The sequence below is a fragment of the Hyperolius riggenbachi genome, chromosome 11, assembly GCF_040937935.1.
Source record: "Hyperolius riggenbachi isolate aHypRig1 chromosome 11, aHypRig1.pri, whole genome shotgun sequence".
Classification (NCBI taxonomy): domain Eukaryota; kingdom Metazoa; phylum Chordata; class Amphibia; order Anura; family Hyperoliidae; genus Hyperolius; species Hyperolius riggenbachi.
In genome coordinates this window covers 5,515,785-5,537,789 of record NC_090656.1, presented here as the reverse complement: position 1 = coordinate 5,537,789, position 22,005 = coordinate 5,515,785, and the positions used below count along the sequence as shown (strand labels likewise).

Sequence of the window (22,005 nt, the reverse complement as noted above, 5' to 3'; positions counted from 1 at the left end):
AGAGATGGATCGCTCTGTTGGAGGGAAGCCAGCCTTGCAGGGACAGGTAGATGAGAGAGAGGGGACATGGGTGCCACTGCCAGATATGTGTAGAGCACACACAGGGCCGGGCCGAGGCATAGGCTGGAGAGGCTCCAGCCTCAGGGCGCAGTGTAGGAGGGGGCGCACAATTCATTCAGCTGTCATTCCTAATTGCGTTTAAAGCAGAAAGAAATAAGAAAAGGAGATACATGGAAGTGACTACAAGCCAGATAACTAGAGATTAAGGTGTTGGGGGCCGTGGGGTGCCTCTTAGTCTAATAGCAATCAGTGTGTGACGGCTGGGGTGGAGGGATGGAGGGGCGCACATTGATGTCTCAGCCTTGGGTGCTGGAGGACCTTGTCCCGGCTCTGAGCACACATACTGGCTATAACGTGCTGCTCATTATAGGCTGTCTGTTCCGTAGTTGTGCACAGTGAACAAATTGGAAACTTTTGGTACAGCTCAGCACAGCTCAGTAACTTTGCAGACAGCATGCTGGGCTAGAACAGGGCAGGCACTGTGATTGCTGTGCAATATGATCCTCCTGCACTGCTCTATACAGCTGCACTTCACTTCGGGAAATGATTTCTTTCACTGTGCGACGTTTGCATTCAGAGTACACAGATGAACATATAGGTGAAATATATGTAAAGCATATGATTGCAGCATGTGGGTATTACGTGCAAACATTTCTGCTCTCTGCTCGTCCCTCCCCCCTTCTCTGTCCACTCCCTGCACTCTGTCCATCTTCTCCCCTTCTCTGTGTGTCCACCCCCCTCCCCTTCTCCTGTCCTGCTATTCATTTCACCCCTGAATGCTTCCCTTGTAAAATGATCCGAGATTCGGATCAAAGATCCGGATCTTTTCAATGATTCGATTCGAATCATCCGGATCATTGAAAAGATCCGAACTTTGCATCTATTAACCTTTGCCGACGAGTCTTACTGCGCATGCCCATTTCACGCAGGGCCGCCGTAATATCAGATAGTGCAGCCCGAAAGCTCCCTTTCTCACTGAGTATTACGCATGCTCAGTGGGACGTTAGAGATTATTTGACACGCCGTATATGGCGTGCTCTTGTCAATGACGCGCAAGGGGGCGGAGTTATCCACCCCAGCGTTCACACACGATGATGGCGTTGAGGAGTGAGGGCGGAAGTGGCAGACGCACTGGCAGCGCCCACACCGGTAGGGTGACGTCATCATGTGAGCGCCGGATGTGCAGAGTATGCTGAGCTGGAGATGCAGCTGCGGTGATGGCGGTGAGAGCGGAGGGGGAGAGGGATAGAGGGGTGTACGAGAGGCGGTGGAGTACACGGTGTGCAGGCTGATACCGCCATCTTTACTGTGGGCAGCCCAGTCTCTGCTGTTACTGATGGCTGCACAGTGTGCTGAGTCTGGGGCCACCTGCTCCAATTATAGCTCTGAGGGGCTGAGGAGGAGCTGCCTGACAGCTGATAGCTGCCTGCTAAGGGGAGCTGACAGGAAGGCTCAGCAATAACACCTAAACTTTACTTACAGCACCCCTGAGGGGAGAGGGACATGGAGGCTGTCATGTGTAATTCTTGGCTGTTCTGCTTATTCTCTGCTTCTTAAAAAGAATGCCCAGGCAAGCAATAAAAAAAATGTAGGTACTTATCCATTAGCCGGGCGCATCCGGCAGGTGGGCTGGCGCTAATTACTATTCCCCCTCCAGGCCGACATGGATGGTAGGGAAAGATGTAACTCTGGTGGAGTTTTGTCGCCACCTAGAGAATGCGCCCGGCTAACGGATAAGTACCAAAATGTACTTACCTGAGGCTTTCTCCAGTCACTTGCAGCTGACGTCCCAACCCGGGGTCCCCGCCGGTGAAGAGGCCAACCTCCCAAGTAGTTCTGCAGCCTGCGCATTACTCTCCGGACAATGTGGACTTTATTGACAGCGGCACTTGCGCAGGCGAGGACGGCCCCTGCACTGGCGGGGAACCCAGGTTGGCGGCTGGGAGCAGAGCAGCAAAGGAAATGTTGGTTGCAAGGGGCTGGAGTACGGAGCAGTGCTTTTCGTCTCCGCTAGATTTGGGCGCAGCCGGCGTCACCATAGACTATAATGGGAATCGCAACTGAGCGGTTCTCAGTGAGTAACGTCGGCGCTGTCAGAAGACGGAGCCGAGGTTGCTTAAAAACATAATAATTTGGCCTCCAGCAATCGCTGGAAGCTGAATTATATCATTCTCCCACTATCCATTGCGTCCTGGAGGGAGAATAGTAATTAATACGGCCCGGACTTGTATATACCATATACCGCCTGTATCCTGCGCCCAAGTCTACCGGTGCTGATTTCAAATGTATACGCTGGAGTAAGCCCTGGGTAAGTAGATGATTTTTTTTACCCCTTTTGCTTGCCTGAACATTCCTTTTTAAAGTGAGTGCCAATAATACAATTTGCTGAATGATCGTTCATGAACGGTTATTTGTAGGAACAGTCAAATGACTTTTTGGGACCACTAATTGACAAATATTTTAATATAACCAATCAGATTGATGGTATTGATCTGAAAAACAGATCAACTTCATTAAACTGATCGAATTGGTCAGATTTGTGTCTATTAGTGGTCCCAAACAATCCCTTCTGATTGATTCATGTGAATAATTGATTTTGATTGTTTGGCAAATTGTATCGTTAGTGGTTACCTTTAATACCTTTAGCCATAGACCCTGAACAAGCACGCAGATCAGGTGTTTCTGACTGACGTACGACTGGATTCGCTGCATGCTTGTTTCAGGTGTATGATTCAGACACTACTGATGGCAAAAAGATTGGTAGGAGAGCCAGGCAACTGGTATTGTTTAAAAGGAAATAAATATAGCAGCCTCCTTATTGCTCTCAACTAAGGTGTGCTTTAAGTGTGAAGGGAAAAGCCTCATTTACATTGCCACAAAAAAAAGTTGTTTAGTGGAACCAAACAGATCCTATACAGAGCAACAGGATCCATTCACATTAGTCTGTTTGGAACGTATCCGTTTGGTCCATACTGACGAACAGCTGGTATGGGTCCTGCATGAGTTTTCCACATCGTCTGGATAGTCAATAGGTTGGTCACCGCGAGTTTAGCCTTTTTTACTCATTTGCTGCAGTCATGTTTAGATTTCCTCCACTGCTCAGTCCACCGTACAAGAGAAGCACTGGTATTCAGGTCTGAGCCCAATCGGAAGCTTCAAGCTCCCAATGGATTCCAACAGACCAATCAGATTCCTCCATCGTTTGAGGATTCGCATTGGTCTGTTGCAATCCAGTGGAGGCCTGATCCCTCTGATGTACATTGGACTCGATCGGCAGTGAAACAGAAATGTGATGGTGACAGGTGTGGCGACATATGGAGCGGGAAAACTGACGCCTAAAATAACAAATTGACCAGTTTAAAGTGACTGCAGATCAGTTTTTACAGGATCAGTTTTTCATCCGGTACAATGTGAACGAGGCCCTAGAGCAGGGGTAGGGAACCTAGGGCTCGGGAGACAGATGGGGCTCTTTTGATGGCTACATCTGGCTCACATACAAATCAGTTAGGGGTTGGTTCACTGAGCTACAGTGATCAAGCAGCGCAGCTTAGTGTGGCAGCACAAGTTAGATTTTCAAAGTAGGCACACTACTGCTGTAGCATGCACTACTAACTTACTCGCACTTCCCCCAAAACTAACGGCTGCTCCAATTGTCCCACTCTGGTTCCTGTCAGGTTCAGTGACTTTGTAGGACGAGATCCCAGCACTTTCATTGGTCCAATAGTCACTTGACAGGCAGCCTATTGGGCCAAAGTGTGGGGATCTCGCCCCACAAAGTGAATCAACCACAAAGTCAGCTAGCTAATTGCACAAGCTGTTAGTCGGTATTTCTCCTGTCTGGCTCTCGGGGAAATTGCTGATGTTGCTGAAACCCAAGAGAAGCTGAAGACGTGTCTGACACTTCCGCTGCCAGGCGGATCAACTGTATACACATCACCATGGCAACAGGGACGTGAGCCCTACTGTCACAGTTTGAAAAATATTGTATGGCTCTCACGGAATTACATTTTAAAATAAGTGGCGTTTATGGCTCTCTCAGCCAATAAGGTTCCTGACCCCTGCTCTAGAGAGTTATTGCTGTCAGGGTTAGCAGGATTTTTTTTTTTTATTATAGCTGTTGTGGACCTTAATAAAAGGAAAAACACTTTTTGTTTTCCCTTCTAGAAGCTTTCCTCACTTCACGGGAGTCACGAAAGTGAGAAAACCTGAACATTTGGGACCCTGATAGCAATAACACATGAATGGTACTATCCCTTGCCGGCTCCCACTTTCTAGCATACATCCGCTGCATGAGTCAGAGATTTGCATGTTAGGGCCCTGACACACCAAAGAGCGTTTTGCGGGTCATTCTTATTTTTTGGAAACTCCTCCATTGACTTGCCGTGTGCTGCCATAATTGCACAAATCCTGACTCCCTGACCTTCTAGCAATCCTCGCTGTGTTCTGATATAACCCAGCCGAGGGATGCAGACGCTTTATAAATAGCTGGGTTCAGGTTTTCTGCATTACTTATGTGCTCTCCATCCTTTATTACATTAGGGCAGGAGTGATCTGATCTCTCATCTGCTTTCTCTTCTTCCAGCCTAAAGGAAAACCCGGCACAAAGGGCAAGAAGCAGATCTATGAGGAGAACAAGGAAACCCTGAGCTTCTACCTGCGGATCATTCTAGGAGCCACCGTGAGTATTCTGAGGGCACACATGGTACAATCTCATCTATAAGGCTGGTTTCACAGTGGGACGTTAGAGGCGCACGTTAGAGCAGCCTGTAACGCAGCCCACCGCACAGTAATGAAAAATCAATGGGGCTGTTCACAGTGCCCACGTTGCGTTACATTGTAACACTGCGTCACAAGACAACGTACTGCATGCGGTACTTTGTAAGTGGCTAAGCCGCGTTAGACTGTTTGCACATGCTCAGTAATGTTGGGGAGGAGCGGAGAGCGGCCAGGCACATGGCTAATTAATATTCACTGCACGTTGTGACGTGCAGTGTTTACTTCCTGGAGCGGCCGCTCTGTGCGGCGATTGGCCGGCGGGACCACGTGATGCCGCATGCGTCCAAGAGTACGCATCACGGCATCACGGACGCCAGAGTGAGCTGCACAACGCGGCTCACTCTGACGTCCAAAGCAGGGAGCACCAGGCGTTGCGTTAGGGGCACGTTATGCGACCATAACGTCCCCTAAAACGCAACGTCCTGGTGTGAAACCAGCCTTACGCAGGCTGCATCTGAAATGACTACTAACAGATGCGTGCAGCGCCCCCTAGAGGCAAAATACACACCTTGTATTCAAAGCATTATCATCTGTAAAAGCATGTCTATGGTCACACACCTAGGACAATATTACTTAGCTCAGGCTAAAATTCATTACACTATTAGTAATGTTATTATTAGATATTGCTGTCATTATATTTTAACATTTTGATCCTGAGATTACTCATCTCCTGCCAACATTCAGTTGCTGCCTCTGCTCCTGTAGAAATACCAATGTCAGGGTTGGTGCTCGCCAAGAGCGCTTCTGAGTGCTTTTAAAGAAACGCTAGCAATTTGAAAAGTGCTTGGCTAATGTATTTGTTTGGAATGGCTCACACCAGAGCAATGTGCTTTTCTTTTCCCTGCCTGTATTTGCTGCCCCTGAGATTAGTTATTTGAGTATTAAAAAAAACCCAGGAAAGGCAGCAGGCAGGGGAGTCGGAGAGTGCACAGCCACACCATTTTCCAAACTATACTGAAATTCTCATTATAACCTTAGTGTGAGAGGCTGTGCATTAAAGGGGCACTATGGCAAAAAATTGTGACATTTAAAATATGTGCAAACATAAATAAGAAGTATGTTTTTTCCAAAGTTAAATGAGCCATAAATGACTTTTCTCCTATGTTGCTGTCACTTACAGTAGGTAGTAGAAATCTGACAGAAGTGACAGGTTTTGGACTAGTCCATCTCCTCATAGGGGATTCTCAGCAAGGCTTTTATTCTTTATAAAGATATTCCCTAAAAATGATTTAAACAATGATGCTGGCCAGCTTCCCTGCTCACTACACAGGTTTTTTTGGCAGTTGGACAGAGCAACTGCCATTCACTAAGTGCTTTGGAAAATAAATAAATCCCTGAGAATCCCCCAATGAGGAGATGGGCTAGTCCAAAACCTGTCACTTCTGTTAGATTTCTACTGCCTACTGTGAGTGACAGCAACATAGGAGAATAGTAATTTATGGCTCATTTTACTCTGGGAAAAAAAATGTACTTCTTATTTGTATACGTTTGCACATATTTTATATTTTACAGTTTTTAGCCATAGTGCCCCTTTAAGTCACAATGTCGTGCATGACCATCATTTACTCTATGCATTGTGCAACCCCATTCAGTACAGTGAATAAGAACAACACAGATACAAAGGGGACATGCTGCACCTAGATCTGGTTTTTATTATCACAAATTATCTTATTGAGTTCCATGGAGAGAAGCAGAGAGGACATAAAAATTTTAGTTTTAAATGAAAGGCAGTGGGCTTATCCCTGGGTGATGTGCTCCAGAAAGCATAGCTATCTCTCGTTACTCCAGCTTGCATCCTTGTGTCTCTGCGCACTATCATTACTGGCCACTAGAGCTCCAGACTCGCTGTGGTCACATGACACTGATCACATGACAGTGAGCCTAGAACTCTAGTGGCTTGTTTAGAAGCTGCCAGAGATATGCAAGGAGAGGTAGCTGTGCCTTCATCAGAACGTGTCAAAGGGCGCTCTGTAGCAGGGACGCACTTCCAACACGCGCTCTGCATGGAGAACTTGCGTGGCTCATTGGAGGGTAAGCTTATCAGCGGGTCACTCCTCCTGCCTATTTTATAGAGGGGAGGGCGGGGAAAGCAGTACGTAAAGAGGATCGGTAAGGCTTTATTGAATCCAGAGCCTTCCCTCTTCTTGGGTAAGTATCAAACACATTTTTTTTTTGTACCGCTTCACATTTACTTTAATACTTTCTGTTTACCTACTTTGAAGTTGATTCTCTCTTTTGGATGTTGGTTTACGTGCTTTTTTTTTTTTAACTCTGACTCGGGAGTCCAACACACAACCTCATGCTTCACAGTCAGAGGCGGTACCTCGGGAACCCCTCAGCTGACTTTGCTTTTGAGAAACTCGCCAATTACAGCAGTTCTGCAAGAAGGGTTTGCAATTTCTTGGCAGTACATAAAGTAAGATTAAATCAAATTCAACATGCATAAAATGCTGACAATCTCTTTGCTTGGAATTCTGTGTACTCGTATTTAGTGTATTTAAAGGGGACCTGAGACTGCTATGTAAGCTGCCATATTTAGTTCCTTTTAAACAAGACCAATTCCCTGGCTGTTCTGCTGATCTCTTCGGCTCCAGTAGTGGCTGAATCACACACCTGAAACAAGCATGCAGCTTATCCAGTCTGACTTCAGTCAGAGCAACTGATCTGCTGCATGCTTGTTCAGGGTCTATGGCTTAAGGAATTAGGGGTAGAGGATCAACAGGATGGCCAGGCAAATTGCATGGTTTAAAAGGAAACTAATATGTCTGCCTCCATATCTCATTTCAGGAGTGCTTTAAAACGGGGCCCTGATTAATAGTGATATATTCTTGTCTTCTTTATTTCACCCCTTCTTTAAAGGGATCTAAGCAAAATATATATTATAATTATTTAGTATTTATGTAGCACTGACATCTTCCGCAACGCTGTACAGAGTATATATTGTCTTGTCACTGACTGTCCCTTTAGAGGGGCTCACAATCTAATTCCTATCATCATATGTCATTTTAGTCTAGGGCCAATTAACTGATCTGTATGTTTTTGGGATGTGGAATGAAAGCGGAGTGCCCGAAGGAAACCCACACATACATGGGGAGAACATGCAAACTGGCTGGCACTTGAGCCAGGACCCAGCGCTGCAGGGCGAGAGTGCTATCCACTACGCCACTGTGTGCATCACACCAACCCCCCCCCCCCCCCCCCAAGAGAGGTTCCTACATGGTGTTGGTGTGGGCTTGGGGGGGGGGGGGGGAGCCAAGCATTTCATCACTTTTGGGGGGCTACTACCTGTGTCTGTGCTGTCTGCCATTTCACTGGTCCTGGAGATTGAGGTGGCCGTGCTCATATTTATTTATATAGCGCCGACATATTACGCAGCGCTGTACAGAGTATATTGTCTTGTCACTAACTGTCCCTCAGAAGAGCTCACAATCTAATCCCTGCCATAGTCCTATGTCTATGTATCGTGTAGTGTATGTATCGTAGTCTAGGGCCAATTTTGGGGGGGAGCCAATAAACGTATCTCTTTGGATATGGGAGGAAACCAGGGTGCCCGGAGGAAACCCGCTCAGAAACAGGGAGATCATGCAAACTCCTTGCAGATTTTGACCTGACTGGGATTCGAACCAGGGGCCCAGCGCTGCAAGGCGAGAGCGCTAACCACTACGCCGCCATGCTACCTTCTATCGTTCGCCCCCCCAGCCACCACAATGCATGCTGGGAGATGAACTCCATCAATGTGTCAGCAGGCACTCCAATGACCAGGATCTGCGGCAGGGACCAGCGAAATAGACAGCATAGACCTGAGGAAGCAGCCCCTGACGGTAATGAAATGCTTGTCACCTCCAGATTGCCAAGCCGTGTGCCTCTTCTGGGCAGGACCAAGCAAGGAGGCTTATGTTAGGTGAGTATGTATATTTCATGGATGCAGGTGCAGCATTGTAGCTGTGGACTGATGCAGCATTGTAAACCGTTATAAACGTGCAATTATAATTGTATATGGATTTTAAAGATGTTTTGCTTGTTGGTATGATGATCTCACCCTTCGATGTCTCTGTCTCCCCTGTCAGGTCTTATATGCAGCTGTGAGTCTCGGGGTCTTCTACAGTTCATCCACCTTCTGGAGCTGGGTGAGTGTTCTGTGTAACTATTCCAGATCTGGGGGGATCTAAGGGGGGGGGGGGAGCAAGCTTTATTGCTGGCCACACACAGCCTGGTGTCTGAATGATTTATTGTTAATTAACTTTATATATAAAGCCCTAACCTATCATATATGATACATAAGGGGGGCATTACAACAATAAGCAATGCTACACAGGTGCACAATGTACATAGATTGCAATATAGGGATAAATATAGCAGACTAGTCACTGAGTCTATATGGTGGTGGAGAAGAGCACATGGGGAGGAGGACCATTCCACATAGGCTTATAATCTAAGGGGGGTGGGGGAGAGGGACGCATATAGGGAAAGTGGGATGTAAGTCCAAGGGAGGGGGATGGAGCTATGAAAATGTTTGGTGTGCAGCGTTGATTAGATGAGTATTTAAAGAGAACCAGAGACAAAGCACCTTCATGTATTTTACCATATACTGTATATGAGTGGGAACATTAGAGAAAACACCTACCCTGCTCTCTTTCATCCTTCACTGCTCAGCCTGCTTGTTATCAGCCCTGATAAAATACCCAACTGAGCATTCAGTCTGGCTTTGCTCAGGAATAATTATAGCTCAGTCTGTCTTCTCTGATGTCTTTTCAAGCCCAAGTCTGCCCCCTTCTGGCTCTGCTATAATGATTGTTATAATGATTCCTGTGCAAAGCCAGGCTGAATGCTCAGTTGGGTATTTTATCAGGGCTGAAAACAAGCAGGCTGAGCAGTGAAGGATGATACAGAGAGCAAGCTAGGCGTTTTCTCTAATCTTCCCACTGATATACACATGAGGGTGCTTCATCTCTGGTTCACTTTAAGGTCCCGGGGTTGTTGGGGGGGGGGGGGGGGGGGAGCGTGAGTTCCATAAAATGGATATAGATACAGTAGACTGGTTTTTTTTTTGTTTGCAGTTGCTGGAAAAAAAATAAATCTTTTGCTGTGCCTAATTCTTACAAGAGACCATCGTCTATTTTAGATCCTATAGCAAAGGAAGTTTCAACCTTTCAATTAAAAAGCTGCATTATATGGATTCACCAAAACTGTTATTTCAGATTAGAAATATGATCGATCATTCTATCATAGTGTCCCATGTCTGACCAGCAAGATCGAAAAGATCGATCTGATTTTTCCAGTGTTTTCTAATCGGATTATGTAATTCACTACCCCAGGAACACTCCTCCGTAGTGTTCAGTGGAGTGGTGTATGCTGTAGCAGCAGCCCAGCCCTTATGCTTGCCACCATTATATATAGGATGATGTCATTTCCTGTTCCTGAACACGCCTCCGCAGTGTTCAGTGGTGTATACTGTAGCGGCAGCCCAGCGCTCATGCTTTGCGGGATTACGTGTAGGACGTCATTTCCTGTTCCTGAACACAAGTCTCCCTAATGTACATGTAGCATATTGCTCTATAGCCCAGGCCGCACTGTCTCCACTATGACACGTTACATGATGTAATTTCCTGTTCCTAAACGCAGGCATCCCTGGTGTTCAGCGGGGTGGTGTATGCAGCGGCATATCGCTCTATGCGGGGCATGGCCCAGGCCTCGTTCTCGGAAGATGGCTCCCTGCTGGATGGAGGCATAGACCTGAACATGGAGCAAGGAATGGCAGAGTAAGTTTCCATGCACTCCGTCCCATCCAGTGTGATATCCCCGCCTCTGCAGAGTATCCATGCACTCCCTCCCATCCGATGTGATATCCCCCGCCTCTGCATAGTATCCATACACTCCCTCCCATCCAGTGATATGCCCCGCCTCTGCAGAGTATCCATGCACTCCCTCCCATCCGATGTGATATCCCCCGCCTCTGCATAGTATCCATACACTCCCTCCCATCCAGTGATATGCCCCGCCTCTGCAGAGTATCCATACACTCCGTCCCATCCAGTGATATGCCCCGCCTCTGCAGAGTATCCATACACTCCGTCCCATCCAGTGATATGCCCCGCCTCTGCAGAGTATCCATACACTCCCTCCCATCCGATGTGATATCCCCGCCTCTGCATAGTATCCATACACTCCCTCCCATCCAGTGATATGCCCCGCCTCTGCAGAGTATCCATACACTCCCTCCCATCCAGTGATATGCCCCGCCTCTGCAGAGTATCCATACACTCCGTCCCATCCAGTGATATGCCCCGCCTCTGCATAGTATCCATACACTCCCTCCCATCCAGTGATATGCCCCGCCTCTGCAGAGTATCCATACACTCCGTCCCATCCAGTGATATGCCCCGCCTCTGCAGAGTATCCATACACTCCGTCCCATCCAGTGATATGCCCCGCCTCTGGAGGCATAGGCCTGAACATGGAGCAAGGAATGGCAGAGTAACCGCTATTCTGTGATTGCTGCCGCCACAGCAAAATAACTGTACTACAGAGTCCTTCCATGTTACTCTGTGGAATCTCAAACAGCCAGTGGATCTGGCACTACACTGAGGATTCTCTGTATGCTCCTTCCCTTCCAGCGTTACATCCTCCATCTGCACAATATTCACATTGTCCAACCTCTCCAGTGATATCGGACTCTCCTAAGCAGATCAATATGCACCGCCTATGCGGATCTGTAGTGATATGCTCCACCTCTGGAGATTATTCATCATCCATGGCATTATAGTGAAATACTCCACCCCTGCAGAGTATTCATACACTCCCTACCATCCATTGTGATATGCTCTACTTCTGCAGAGTACCCATGGGCTTCCTCCCATCCAGTATGGTATACTCCGCCTCTGTAGATTATCCATGCACTCCCTCCTATCCAGTGTTATGTCCAGCCCCTGCAGAGTATCCATGCACTCCCTCCTATCCAGTGTTATGTCCAGCCCCTGCAGAGTATCCATGCACTCCCTCCTATCCAGTGTGTTATGTCCAGCCCCTGCAGAGTATCCAGGCAATCCCTCCTATCCAGTGATATGCCCTGCCTCTGCAGAGTATCCGTACATGCCCTCCCATCCAGTGTGATATGCTCCACCCCTGCAGAGTATCAATGCACTCTCTCCCATCTAGTGTGATATGCCCCGCCTCTGCAGAGTATCCATACACTCCCTCCCATGCGGTGTGATATGACCCGCCTCTGCATAGTATCCATGCACTCCCTCCCATGCAGTGTGATATGCCCCGCCTCTGCATAGTATCCATGCACTCCCTCCCATCCAGTGTGATATGCCCCGCCTCTGCAGAGTACCCATGCATGGATGGAAGGTGGTGTTATGTCCAGCTGCACCTACTATATTGTCCATCCTTGTAAAGTGTTTCTGTGGCCATACAGATCTTCACTAAGTATTTCCACAAACTCACGTTTTCTCTTCCCCTCCCCAGACACCTGAAGGACGTGATTCTGCTGACAGCCATCATCCAGGTCCTCAGCTGCTTGTCTCTGTATGTCTGGTACTTCTGGCTGCTGGTGAGTGTTCTTTACATACGTAGCTATAATCCCTTCTATCCTACTAAGCGCGACCTGTATCTTCACTATTTCGGGTGTACATTCTGTGGAGTGCAGGTGGCCAGCCAGTCTTGTGTTGCAGCTGCTTTGAAGGACAACTATAGTGAGAGGTATATGGAGGCTGCTATATTTATTTCCTTTTAAGCAGCCCAGGCCTGGCAGCCCTGCTGGTCTATTTGGCTGCAGTAATGTGTGAATCACACCAGAAACAAGCATGCAGCTAATCTTGTCAGATCTAATAAGGTCAGAAACACCTGATCTGCTGCATGCTTGTTCAGGGGCTATGGCTAAAAGTATTAGAGGCAGAGGCCCGGCAGGGCTACCAGGCAACAGTTATTGCTTAAAAGGGAATAAATATGGCAGCCTCCTTATCCCTCTCACTTCAGTTGTCTTTTAACCTCCTTAGCGGTACGATTCTTTCCAGATTTAGTTTCCAAAAGTGGTACAATGTTTTATCTGGAAAGAATCTTACCGCTAAGTTTACCCCAAGATTAGGAAGTCAGTGTGTACCCGGAGTAAGTGTCCCCCTCCTCAAGTATAGATAGCCAGATAGGTCCACAAAGTTTAGATAGGCAGAGAGTGCCCCCTCCCCATTTTAGGTAGTCAGATAGTGCCCCTCCCCTCTTTCTGTATAGGCTGCCAGATAGTGACCCCACCCCTTATGCAAAGTGTGCAGCGGAGCCTTCATCACTCACCTCCCGGAGATCCGGCCACATCCTGGAAGTCTTCCTCCTGTCCTGCGGAGGTGCTGCATCTCTGTGCTGAGATACCTCTTTGTCGTCATGTGACAGTGTTTTCCGCATAGTGATTGGCCCCTGGGTGGACATAGAGAAGACTGGAGCTGCTGCTTCTGGATCCCAGCAAGGTGAGAGATCCTACAGCTCTGCTGCAATCGCTGCACTCAGCCCTCCTGGCGGTAACCATGCGTGTAGCTTGTACCATCAAAGCAACGCTCGGGAATACTGCCAAGGAGGGTAACGGGAGACGTGACAGAGATATGGAGCCTTTCATATTTCTTTTTAAACAATACTGGTTGCCTGGCAGTCCTGCTGATCTCTTTGGCTGCAGTAGTGGCTGAATCACACACCTACAACAAGCATGCAGGTAATTCAGTCACACTTCAGTCAGAGTACCTGATCTGCATGCTTGTTCAGGGGCTGTGGCAGAAAGTATTAGAGGAAATGCACATTGCCTGGCAGTCCTGCTGATCTCTTTGGCTGCAGTAGTGTCTGAATCATAATCTTATACCTGAAACAAGCATGCAGCTAATGCAGTCAGACTTCAGTCGGAAACACCTGATCTGCTGCATGCTTGTTCAGGGTCTATGGATGAAAGTATTAGAGGCCGGGGCTCAGCAGGAGAGCCAGGCAATGTGCATTATTTAAAAGCAAACTAATATGTCAGCTTCCATATCCCTCTTACATCAGATGTCCTTTATTAAATTAAACTCAATGGGTGGGCAAGGTGGTATTTTATTAATCGATCAATCCTTATGCAGTTGGAATTCGATTGGATAGTGATTGTATCCAACCCTACAGCAAACTCAACTTTGATAGATTTCAGCTTAAAGGGGCACTATGGTGAAAAATTGTAAAATTTGAAATGTGTGTAAACACATACAAATAAGAAGTACGTTTTTTCCAGAGTAAAATAAATTACTTTTCTCCTATGTTGCTGTCACTTACAGGAGGTAGTAGAAAGCGGACATTACCAACAGATTTTGGATTAGTCCATCTCTTCATAGGGGATTTATTTAATTTCAAAAGCACTCGAATGGCAGTTGCTCTGTCCAACTGCCAAAAAACTGTGTAGCGAGCAGGGGAGCTGGCCAGCATCATTGTTTAAATCCTTTTTTTAGGGAATACCTTTATAAAGAATAAAGGCCATGCTGAGAGTCCCCCATGAAGATATGGACTAGCCCAAAACCTGTCGCTTCTGTCAGATTACTACTGCCTACTTTAAAGAGAATCTGTATTGTTAAAATCGCACAAAAGTAAACATACCAGTGCGTTAGGGGACATCTCCTATTCCCCTCTGTCACAATTTCGCCGCTCCCCGCCGCATTAAAAGTGGTTAAAAACAGCTTTAAAAAGTTTGTTTATAAACAAACAAAATGGCCACCAAAACAGGAAGTAGGTTGATGTACAGTATGTCCACACATAGAAAATACATCCATACACAAGCAGGCTGTATACAGCCTTCCTTTTGAATCTCAAGAGATCATTTGTGTGTTTCTTTCCCCCCTGAGGGGGGAGTGCATAGCAGAACCACAACACTGAAGAACTTGGCAGCCTTCCAGACACAGGCTGACAAGTCTGACAAGGGAAAGATACATTGATTTATTACAGAGACAGTGATAGTAAAAAGTGCTGCAGTAAGCCAGAACACATTAGAATAGCTTTTGGAACTTGTAGGATGATAAAAAACAGGATGCAATTTTTGTTACGGAGTCTCTTTAAGTGACAGCAAACTAGGAGAAAAGTAATTTATGGCTCATTTTACTCTGGGAGAAAAAAACGTACTTCTTATTTGTATATGTTTGCACATATTTTAAATTTTACAATTCTTCGCCATAGTGCCCCTTTAATTTGTCTCAATCAAATCACAAACGTTTTAATTGTCGTTGCAGTGCAACGTTACCAACAATCAGTCCTTCATCCTCCCCCTCCCACCCCCCCCTCCACTCAGATTCCAATATTTGCTGCTTTCAATCTGTCTGCTGCAGAATTTACACCCAATTTTCAGACGATCTAATCATTTGATTGATTAGTAGATTGAATGTGAAGTGATGATTGGCCCGTGTGTATTAGGCCTGACCAGAGCGTGTTGTATATCGTTGGTGACCATTTCTCCTCCTGTGTCCCGCAGGCTCCCGGCCGGGCAGCGTACTTACTTTGGGTTAACGTGCTCGGCCCCTGGTTCACCGCTGACTCCTCCGCGGACGGCGCCAATGTCCCTCCGGAACAGAACGAGAAGCGGCAGCGACGCCAGGAGAGGCGGCAGATGAAACGCTTCTGAGACCACAAATAAACGCCTTTACAATTGTCCGAAAACAAAAACAGTGTTGAGATCACAAATGATGCAGCAGAAACTGGATGAAATTTTTATTTTTTAATAGTACAGTGCGGTGCTGCTCTCCGAGCTGGGACCTGGAGACCGCCACACACATCAGATCGTGTGATCTATGGACTCACAATCACGTGTTACAGAATAAATATATGACAAGGGGCTCATCTGACAGTGTATGTCTGTATGAAAGATCAATCAGACTCCTGTGATGTCATCCGGGAGATGAGGCCCAGCCGGCCCCGGGGGAGACGCACACAGCCCTGCATTTCCAGGAGGCGGGGATTTGGGGTACAGCACTCTGTACGGGGCGGCCAGGGGAAGACATGGCAAGGGCTTCTTTACATTCGGGGCGATTTTGTTTGTTTTGGGTTTTTTATAGTGCTGCCGATTTAAAAAATCGCCTTAAAAGTGCTTGTGCAATGTTGCTCTATGTGAGTGTTCTCACATGAGTGATGAGCTTTCTATCCAATCGCAAACGCGGTGCCTGCATCATTTTCTGAGCGTTTGCGATTCAATAGAAAGGATAAGGAAATCGCAAAGCGCTTTGAAAAACGATTCCTGGGCGCTTTTAATGAATAAATACATTGTATTTATTCATTTCCGGGGGAAAGAGTTCACTTCCTGACTGACGTCAGGAAGTAAAAAAAAGAAAAACAAAGGTGCTTTTCTAAGAGAAAATGTGCTCTGAAAGCAATTAGAAAAGCGCTAACAAAATCGCTCAATTAATCGCATTGCAATTGCGCTGTCGATTTTATTATGTGAACAAGGCCTCAAGGTTAACCATTAGCTCCCTCTCTGATATCCCTCTCTGATCAGGGAGGGATCTATTGGCAGCCCATACACTGCACACAGATTTCCAATAGATTTCAGCATGAAATCTATAGGTAATTGTCCAACTGTCGCCTGCTGCCGGCCACTCCACCCCAACCAAGTATATAAGTGTGTGTCCCTCCCCCTTGTGCAGTGCTTGAAGAGAACCCGAGGTGGGTTTTAAAAATCCTAATTGCACACAGAGGCTGGATCTGCATATAATGCCCAGCCTCTGTTGCTATATTGTTCCCCCCCCCCCCCCCCTTTCCCCAGGCCACTCCTGCGCTCTGCTTGCCCCATAAGTCAAACCGCCATACTAGTGGCATGCAGCATGTCGATAGCTGGCTGTTTACATCCACACTGTCACTCTCGCCACTTCCCCGCCTCCTCCATATCGCCGCTCCCTGCCTGCGTCCCTTCCCTCCCCGCTGATTGGAGGGAATGGACGCAGGCGGGGTGCGGTGATATAGAGGAGGCGGGGGAGCGGCGGACAGTGACAGTGTGGATGTAAACAGTTTGCTAGCGACATGCTGCATGCCACTAGTATGGCGGTTTGATTTATGGGGGACAGCAAAGCACAAGGGGGGCCTGGTGCGGGGGGGGGGGGGGCGGAGCAGTGCTTTTCAGCGCTGCTAGATTTGGGCGCAGCCAGCACCTCCATAGACTACAATAGAAATCACTCCTATTGAAGCGCTCAGTGAGTAACGTCGGCGCTGTCAGAAGACGGAGCCGAGTTTGCTTAAAAACATAATAATTCGGCCTCCAGCAATCGCTGGAAGCTGAATTATTTCATTCCCCCACTATCCATGTCGGCCTGGAGCGGGAATAGTAATTAAATCGGCCCGGACTTGTGCAGAAGCAGGACCAGCCGTATACTGCTGTATCCTGCGCCCAAGTCTACCGGCGCCGATTTCAAATGTACTCCGGGGGGGGGGGGGGGACAATATGGCAACAGAGGCTGGGCATTATATGCAGACCCGGCCTCTGTGTGCAATTAGGATTTTTAAAACCCACCTCGGGTTCTCTTTAAGTTTCACCTCTCCGCTGACATGACTCATGGCCTCTTCTGGTGTTTGGCATCACCATTGAGCGCCAGTACCACATGCCTTGCCGCAACATATGGCACGTGGAACAGGAGCTTGCGGTGACGCCGAATACCGGAGGGAGCTGCTGGGGAGGGGGGGGGTGACGACACATGTACACCTGGGTGGGGTCCGTCGGTCATCACGATGTTGAATCTTGATGTGGAACCGGCAAGCACCCGACTGACCCCTTTCGACCAAGATTTTGCCAGCATTCCCGATTTATCCCTTTCACTGATTTATGGCTCAAAATCGATTGAAAGATTTTTTTATTTATTTATTTATTTTTTAGCCCTTTTTGTGGCACCGATCCTTTTCCGATTCAATAAATGTATCGAATTGGAAGGTCAATCGGCCCGCAATATCGAGTGATGTATGGGCTCCTTAACCAGGAGGGCCTGGCTTTCTAGTACACAAAGCCCACAAAGCAAACTGCCTGTGCGAGAAGCCTCTGATAGAAGCAGCGGCGTCTCCTGAGCTCTGCTGATCCTGCAGCGGGAAAGATAAACCTGTTGTGACGCTTCTATGGAGATCGCTGGAGTGCCATACCCACCCACCAGGGAACAGCAGCCTCCGGCACAGGCTTCCAGAGCTGTGGAAGATCAATCAGTCGGTGGTTTCATAAACTGAGGAGTCGGATGATATTTGTAGCGACTCCACAGCCTTGGAGGCTTCTATAACACCTTAATGGACTGCATGTTGTTATACCCCTGTCTCCCAGCACTACATAATAAGATGTGGTGGGTATAAACCAGGGTTGTGGAGTCAGTACCAAAATCATCCGACTCCTCAAGTTATGAATCCACTGACTCCAACTCCAGGTACCCAAAACTGCTCCTACTCCACCCCGCCTAAATTCTCCCCCTTCTTTGCTTGGGAACCCCTTAGTGCTGAAGTCACCCCAACACTTCATTACCATCTCATTTAAAATGCAGTGGTTAAAGGGAACCTAAACTGAGGATAAGGATTTTCCCTTTTAAAATAATACCAGTTTCCTGACTCTCCTGCTGATCCTGTGTCTCTAATACTTTTAGCCATACACCCTGAACAAGCATGCAGATCAGGTGCTCTGACTGAGGTCAGACTGGATTAGCTGCATGCTTGTTTCTGGGGTGATTCAGCCACTACTGCAACCAAAGGGACCTGCAGGGCTGCCAGGCAACTGGTAGTGTTTAAAGGGAACCAGAGAGGAATGCTTTGGTAAAATAGAAAAAAGATTTTATACATACCTGGGGCTTCTTCCAGCCCCATAAGCCTGGATCGCTCCCACGCCGCCATCCTCCGCTTTCTGTATCGGCAGTACCGGGTCCCGTCACTTCCGGCGGACGCGGGCAATTGTCCGCATCACAGGGGCTCCCTCCATACCCGTACGCATGCGCAGTAAGCAGCCACACGCGTACCTGTATGGAGGGAGCCCCGTGTGATGCGGAGAATTGGCCGTGGCCGACTCGCGGCAATGACGGGACCCGGTACCGGCGGATCCAGGCAGCGGAGGACGGCGGCGTGGGAGCGATCCAGGCGTATGGGGCTGGAGAAAGCCCCAGGTATGTATAAAAGCTTTTCTTCATCCTCTCTGGTTCCCTTTAACAGGAAACATCCATATCCCTCTCAGTTAAGGTTCCCTTTAAATGCTGCCTGACCTTAGCTAGCTGTGCATTATCCGTTACTATCTTTGTCTCCCATCCCTGTTATCACTTTTTAAATAATTTGACTTCTGATTAAAGTCAAATTTGTAGACAGGAAAAGGCGGGCTTGCAGTGATGTTTCCTCCTGTGACCCCTCCCTTTCCCTCTTGTAGCAGTCCTGAAGCAAGAGAAAAAAGGACTTTGATACTTACCTAAGATCTGCATCCAAGAGCGCTTTTCCTGGTCCTCTCTCCTTGTTTTTGTTCCCGGACAGCTTCCCCGGGGAAATTATTCAGCAGGTCAAGCATGTCTTTATCTCTCCCCTGGCAGCCTTCACAATGACTTGTCTCCCCAAGTGCTTCCGAAGACGAGCGGCTCCATAATGCATGTGCCCGTTATTGGAAGCACTCAGGGGCACGAGTTCCTCCGAGTCCTTTCCGAGGAGTCCCAAAGCTGCCAGTTCTGAATAGGACAGCAGGGGGATCAAGAAGACTAAAGGGGCCCATACACTTAGTCGATTTCCCGCTGATATACAGCAGATTTGATCACTGTGATGGAATCTGCTGTGAAATTGTTGTGCAAACGCTGACCGAACGATCTATTTCCGCCCGAAATCGATCGAGCCCCAGGTAATTGAAACAGCCGCCCTGTGCCCGCGCAATCCTGAAACAATGCTAAGGTCCCCCAGCCACAGCTAAGTATTATCGGTGACTGACCAGTGGCCATGCGTGTCATCACTCGCGGCGCCGTCCTGCACATGCACACAAAAGCGACGAGAGCAAGGACGCACGGCCAGGGCAGGCACAGTGGCTGGGCGACTGGTCGGCCTCTGAAAACGAAACTGAGCTGCGGCGTGGGACCAAAGCATCATCCGGGATTACGTGGGCACTGGGTGGTTGCAGGAGACTGGTACAAGCCCCAGGTAAGTGAAACTTTTTTTTTCACTTTGGTGTAGGTTGCCGTTTAAAGGGACACTTAAGTCAAACAAAAAAAATGAGTTTTACTCACCTGGGGCTTCCAATAGCCCCCTGCAGCTGTCCGGTGCCCTCGCCGTCTCCCTCCGATCCTCCTGGCCCCACCAGCAGCCACTTCCTGTTTTGGTGACAGGAGCTGACAGGCTGAAGACGCGAGTGATTCTTCGCGTTCCCGGCTACAATAGCGCCATCTATGCTGCTATAGCATATATCATATAGCAGCGTAGAGGGTGCTAATGTGTCTGGGAATGCGAAGAATCACTCGCGTCCCCAACCTGTCGGCTCCTGTCACCGAAACAGGAAGTGGCTGCCGGCAGGGCCAGGAGGATCGGAGGGAGACAGCGAGGGCACCGGACAGCTGCGGGGGGCTATTGGGAGCCCCAGGTGAGTAAAACTCATTTTTTTTTGTTTGACTTAAGTGTCCCTTTAAGTAGACAGAAGATAACATCACTGTTTATAGCTTTGTGTGGATTGGGTTGGCTGCAGTCTTCATACCAATTGTATCTGAACATCTTGCTTAGGGGGTCCAATTTACCTTTTTTTTTTTTTTTTTGTAAAGGACACCTGAAGTGAAAGGGATATGGAGGCTGCCATATTTATTTCCTTTTAACCAATACCAGATGTCTGGCATCCTACTGCTCTTTTTGGCACTAGTAGTATCTGAAACAAGCATGTGTCTATTCAGTTCAGTTACAAACACCTGATCTGCTGCATGCTTGTTCAGGGTCTGTGGCTAAAAGTATTAGAGGCAGAGGCTCAGCAGGACTGCCAGGCAATATGCATTGTTTAAAAGGAAATAAATGTCAGCCTGTGTATGCCTCTCACTTCAGGTGTCCTTTAATGCTCTGTGGGGAGTAACTGGAAGCTGGACATAGATGTTTAAATACAGTTTACCATGTCTGTTCTGAAAGAGGGACAAATGAGGAGGAAAGAGGGACAGGGTTAAAGTAAGAAATATATCAATTTAAAGGGAACCTAAACTGAGAAGGATATGGATTTCTCCTTTTAAAATAATACCAGCTGCCTGACTCTCCTGCTGATCCTGTGTCTCTAATACTTTTAGTCACAGCCCCTGAACAAGCATGCAGATCAGGTGCTCTGACTGATGTCAGACTGGATTAGCTGCATGCTTGTTTCCGGTGTGTGATTCAGCCACTACTGCAGCTAAAGAGATCAGCAGGACAGCCAGGCAACTGGTATTGTTTCAAAAGGAAACATCCATATCCCTCTCACTTTAGGTTCCCTTTAAAGGATACCTGAAGTGACATGGTGATATAGGCATGTGTATGATAAAAAATTCCAACAATAAAACACTTTCCTAGCAGAAAATGGCTTCTGAGAGCAAGAAAGAGATAAAAGGGGAATTTCTTATCAGTGAGGGTCACACTGTAGTCACTTCCTGTCTGAGTCAGGAATGAGTTAGCCACTTACATACCTGATGTTTAACTCTTTCAGGCAGAGAAAGAAAAAAAGGAATACAGCCTAGTTATTTGTGTGCTAGGCACTGTACATACACATGTCTATCTCATCACGTCACATGTCACCTCGGGTATCCTTTAACCAGTTGCCGACTGCTCCACGCCCATTGGCGTGAGCAGTACGGCAGCCCCAGGACCACTCCACACCCATTGGTGTGAACGGCCGTCTATAGGGCTAGCAGGAGATCGCGCACATCTCCTGCTCGGGGGGCTCCGCCTTCAGTCTCCGAGGGGCGATTGCCACTCAGGAGACTTAGACGGCGAAACCACTGTCTAATTACTTAGACGCAGCAGCGCTGTACTGGGGACAGCCGTGTGACATGGTTGTCCCCCTGAAACACAGGGAAGCGATCCGCTGTGATAGGCTGAAGCCTATCACAGCCGATCGCGCTGATTGGCTGGCCAGGGGAGGGAGGGTAGTAAAGTGAATTAAAAAACAAGATTTTATTTTTTAACCACTTCAGGATTCTGCGTACGCTTAAGTACGCCCCTGAATCCTGAAGTGGATTCCATGGAAACGGCCGCTCGTATCAGTCCATG

The 22,005-nt window shown here is 47.8% G+C and overlaps 1 protein-coding gene across 1 annotated transcript; it reads left to right on the top strand.

Moving 5' to 3' along the window:
• The first annotated feature begins 1,166 nt into the window (after positions 1-1,166).
• Positions 1,167-15,660, top strand: TMEM208 (transmembrane protein 208). The gene is made up of 6 exons (XM_068259520.1): positions 1,167-1,283; positions 4,643-4,738; positions 8,904-8,963; positions 10,459-10,595; positions 12,304-12,388; positions 15,296-15,660. The coding sequence occupies exons 1-6, from the start codon at positions 1,278-1,280 to the stop codon at positions 15,443-15,445; spliced, it is 534 nt and encodes a 177-aa protein (XP_068115621.1). The 5' UTR covers positions 1,167-1,277; the 3' UTR covers positions 15,446-15,660.
• The last annotated feature ends 6,345 nt before the right edge of the window (positions 15,661-22,005 follow it).

Bases quoted from the DNA above. Each gene is read 5' to 3' on its own strand.
- TMEM208 (XM_068259520.1), top strand. The intron at 8,964-10,458 runs GTGAGTGTTCTG...TCCTAAACGCAG, and splicing joins CATCCACCTTCTGGAGCTGG to GCATCCCTGGTGTTCAGCGG. The intron at 12,389-15,295 runs GTGAGTGTTCTT...TGTGTCCCGCAG, and splicing joins TCTGGTACTTCTGGCTGCTG to GCTCCCGGCCGGGCAGCGTA.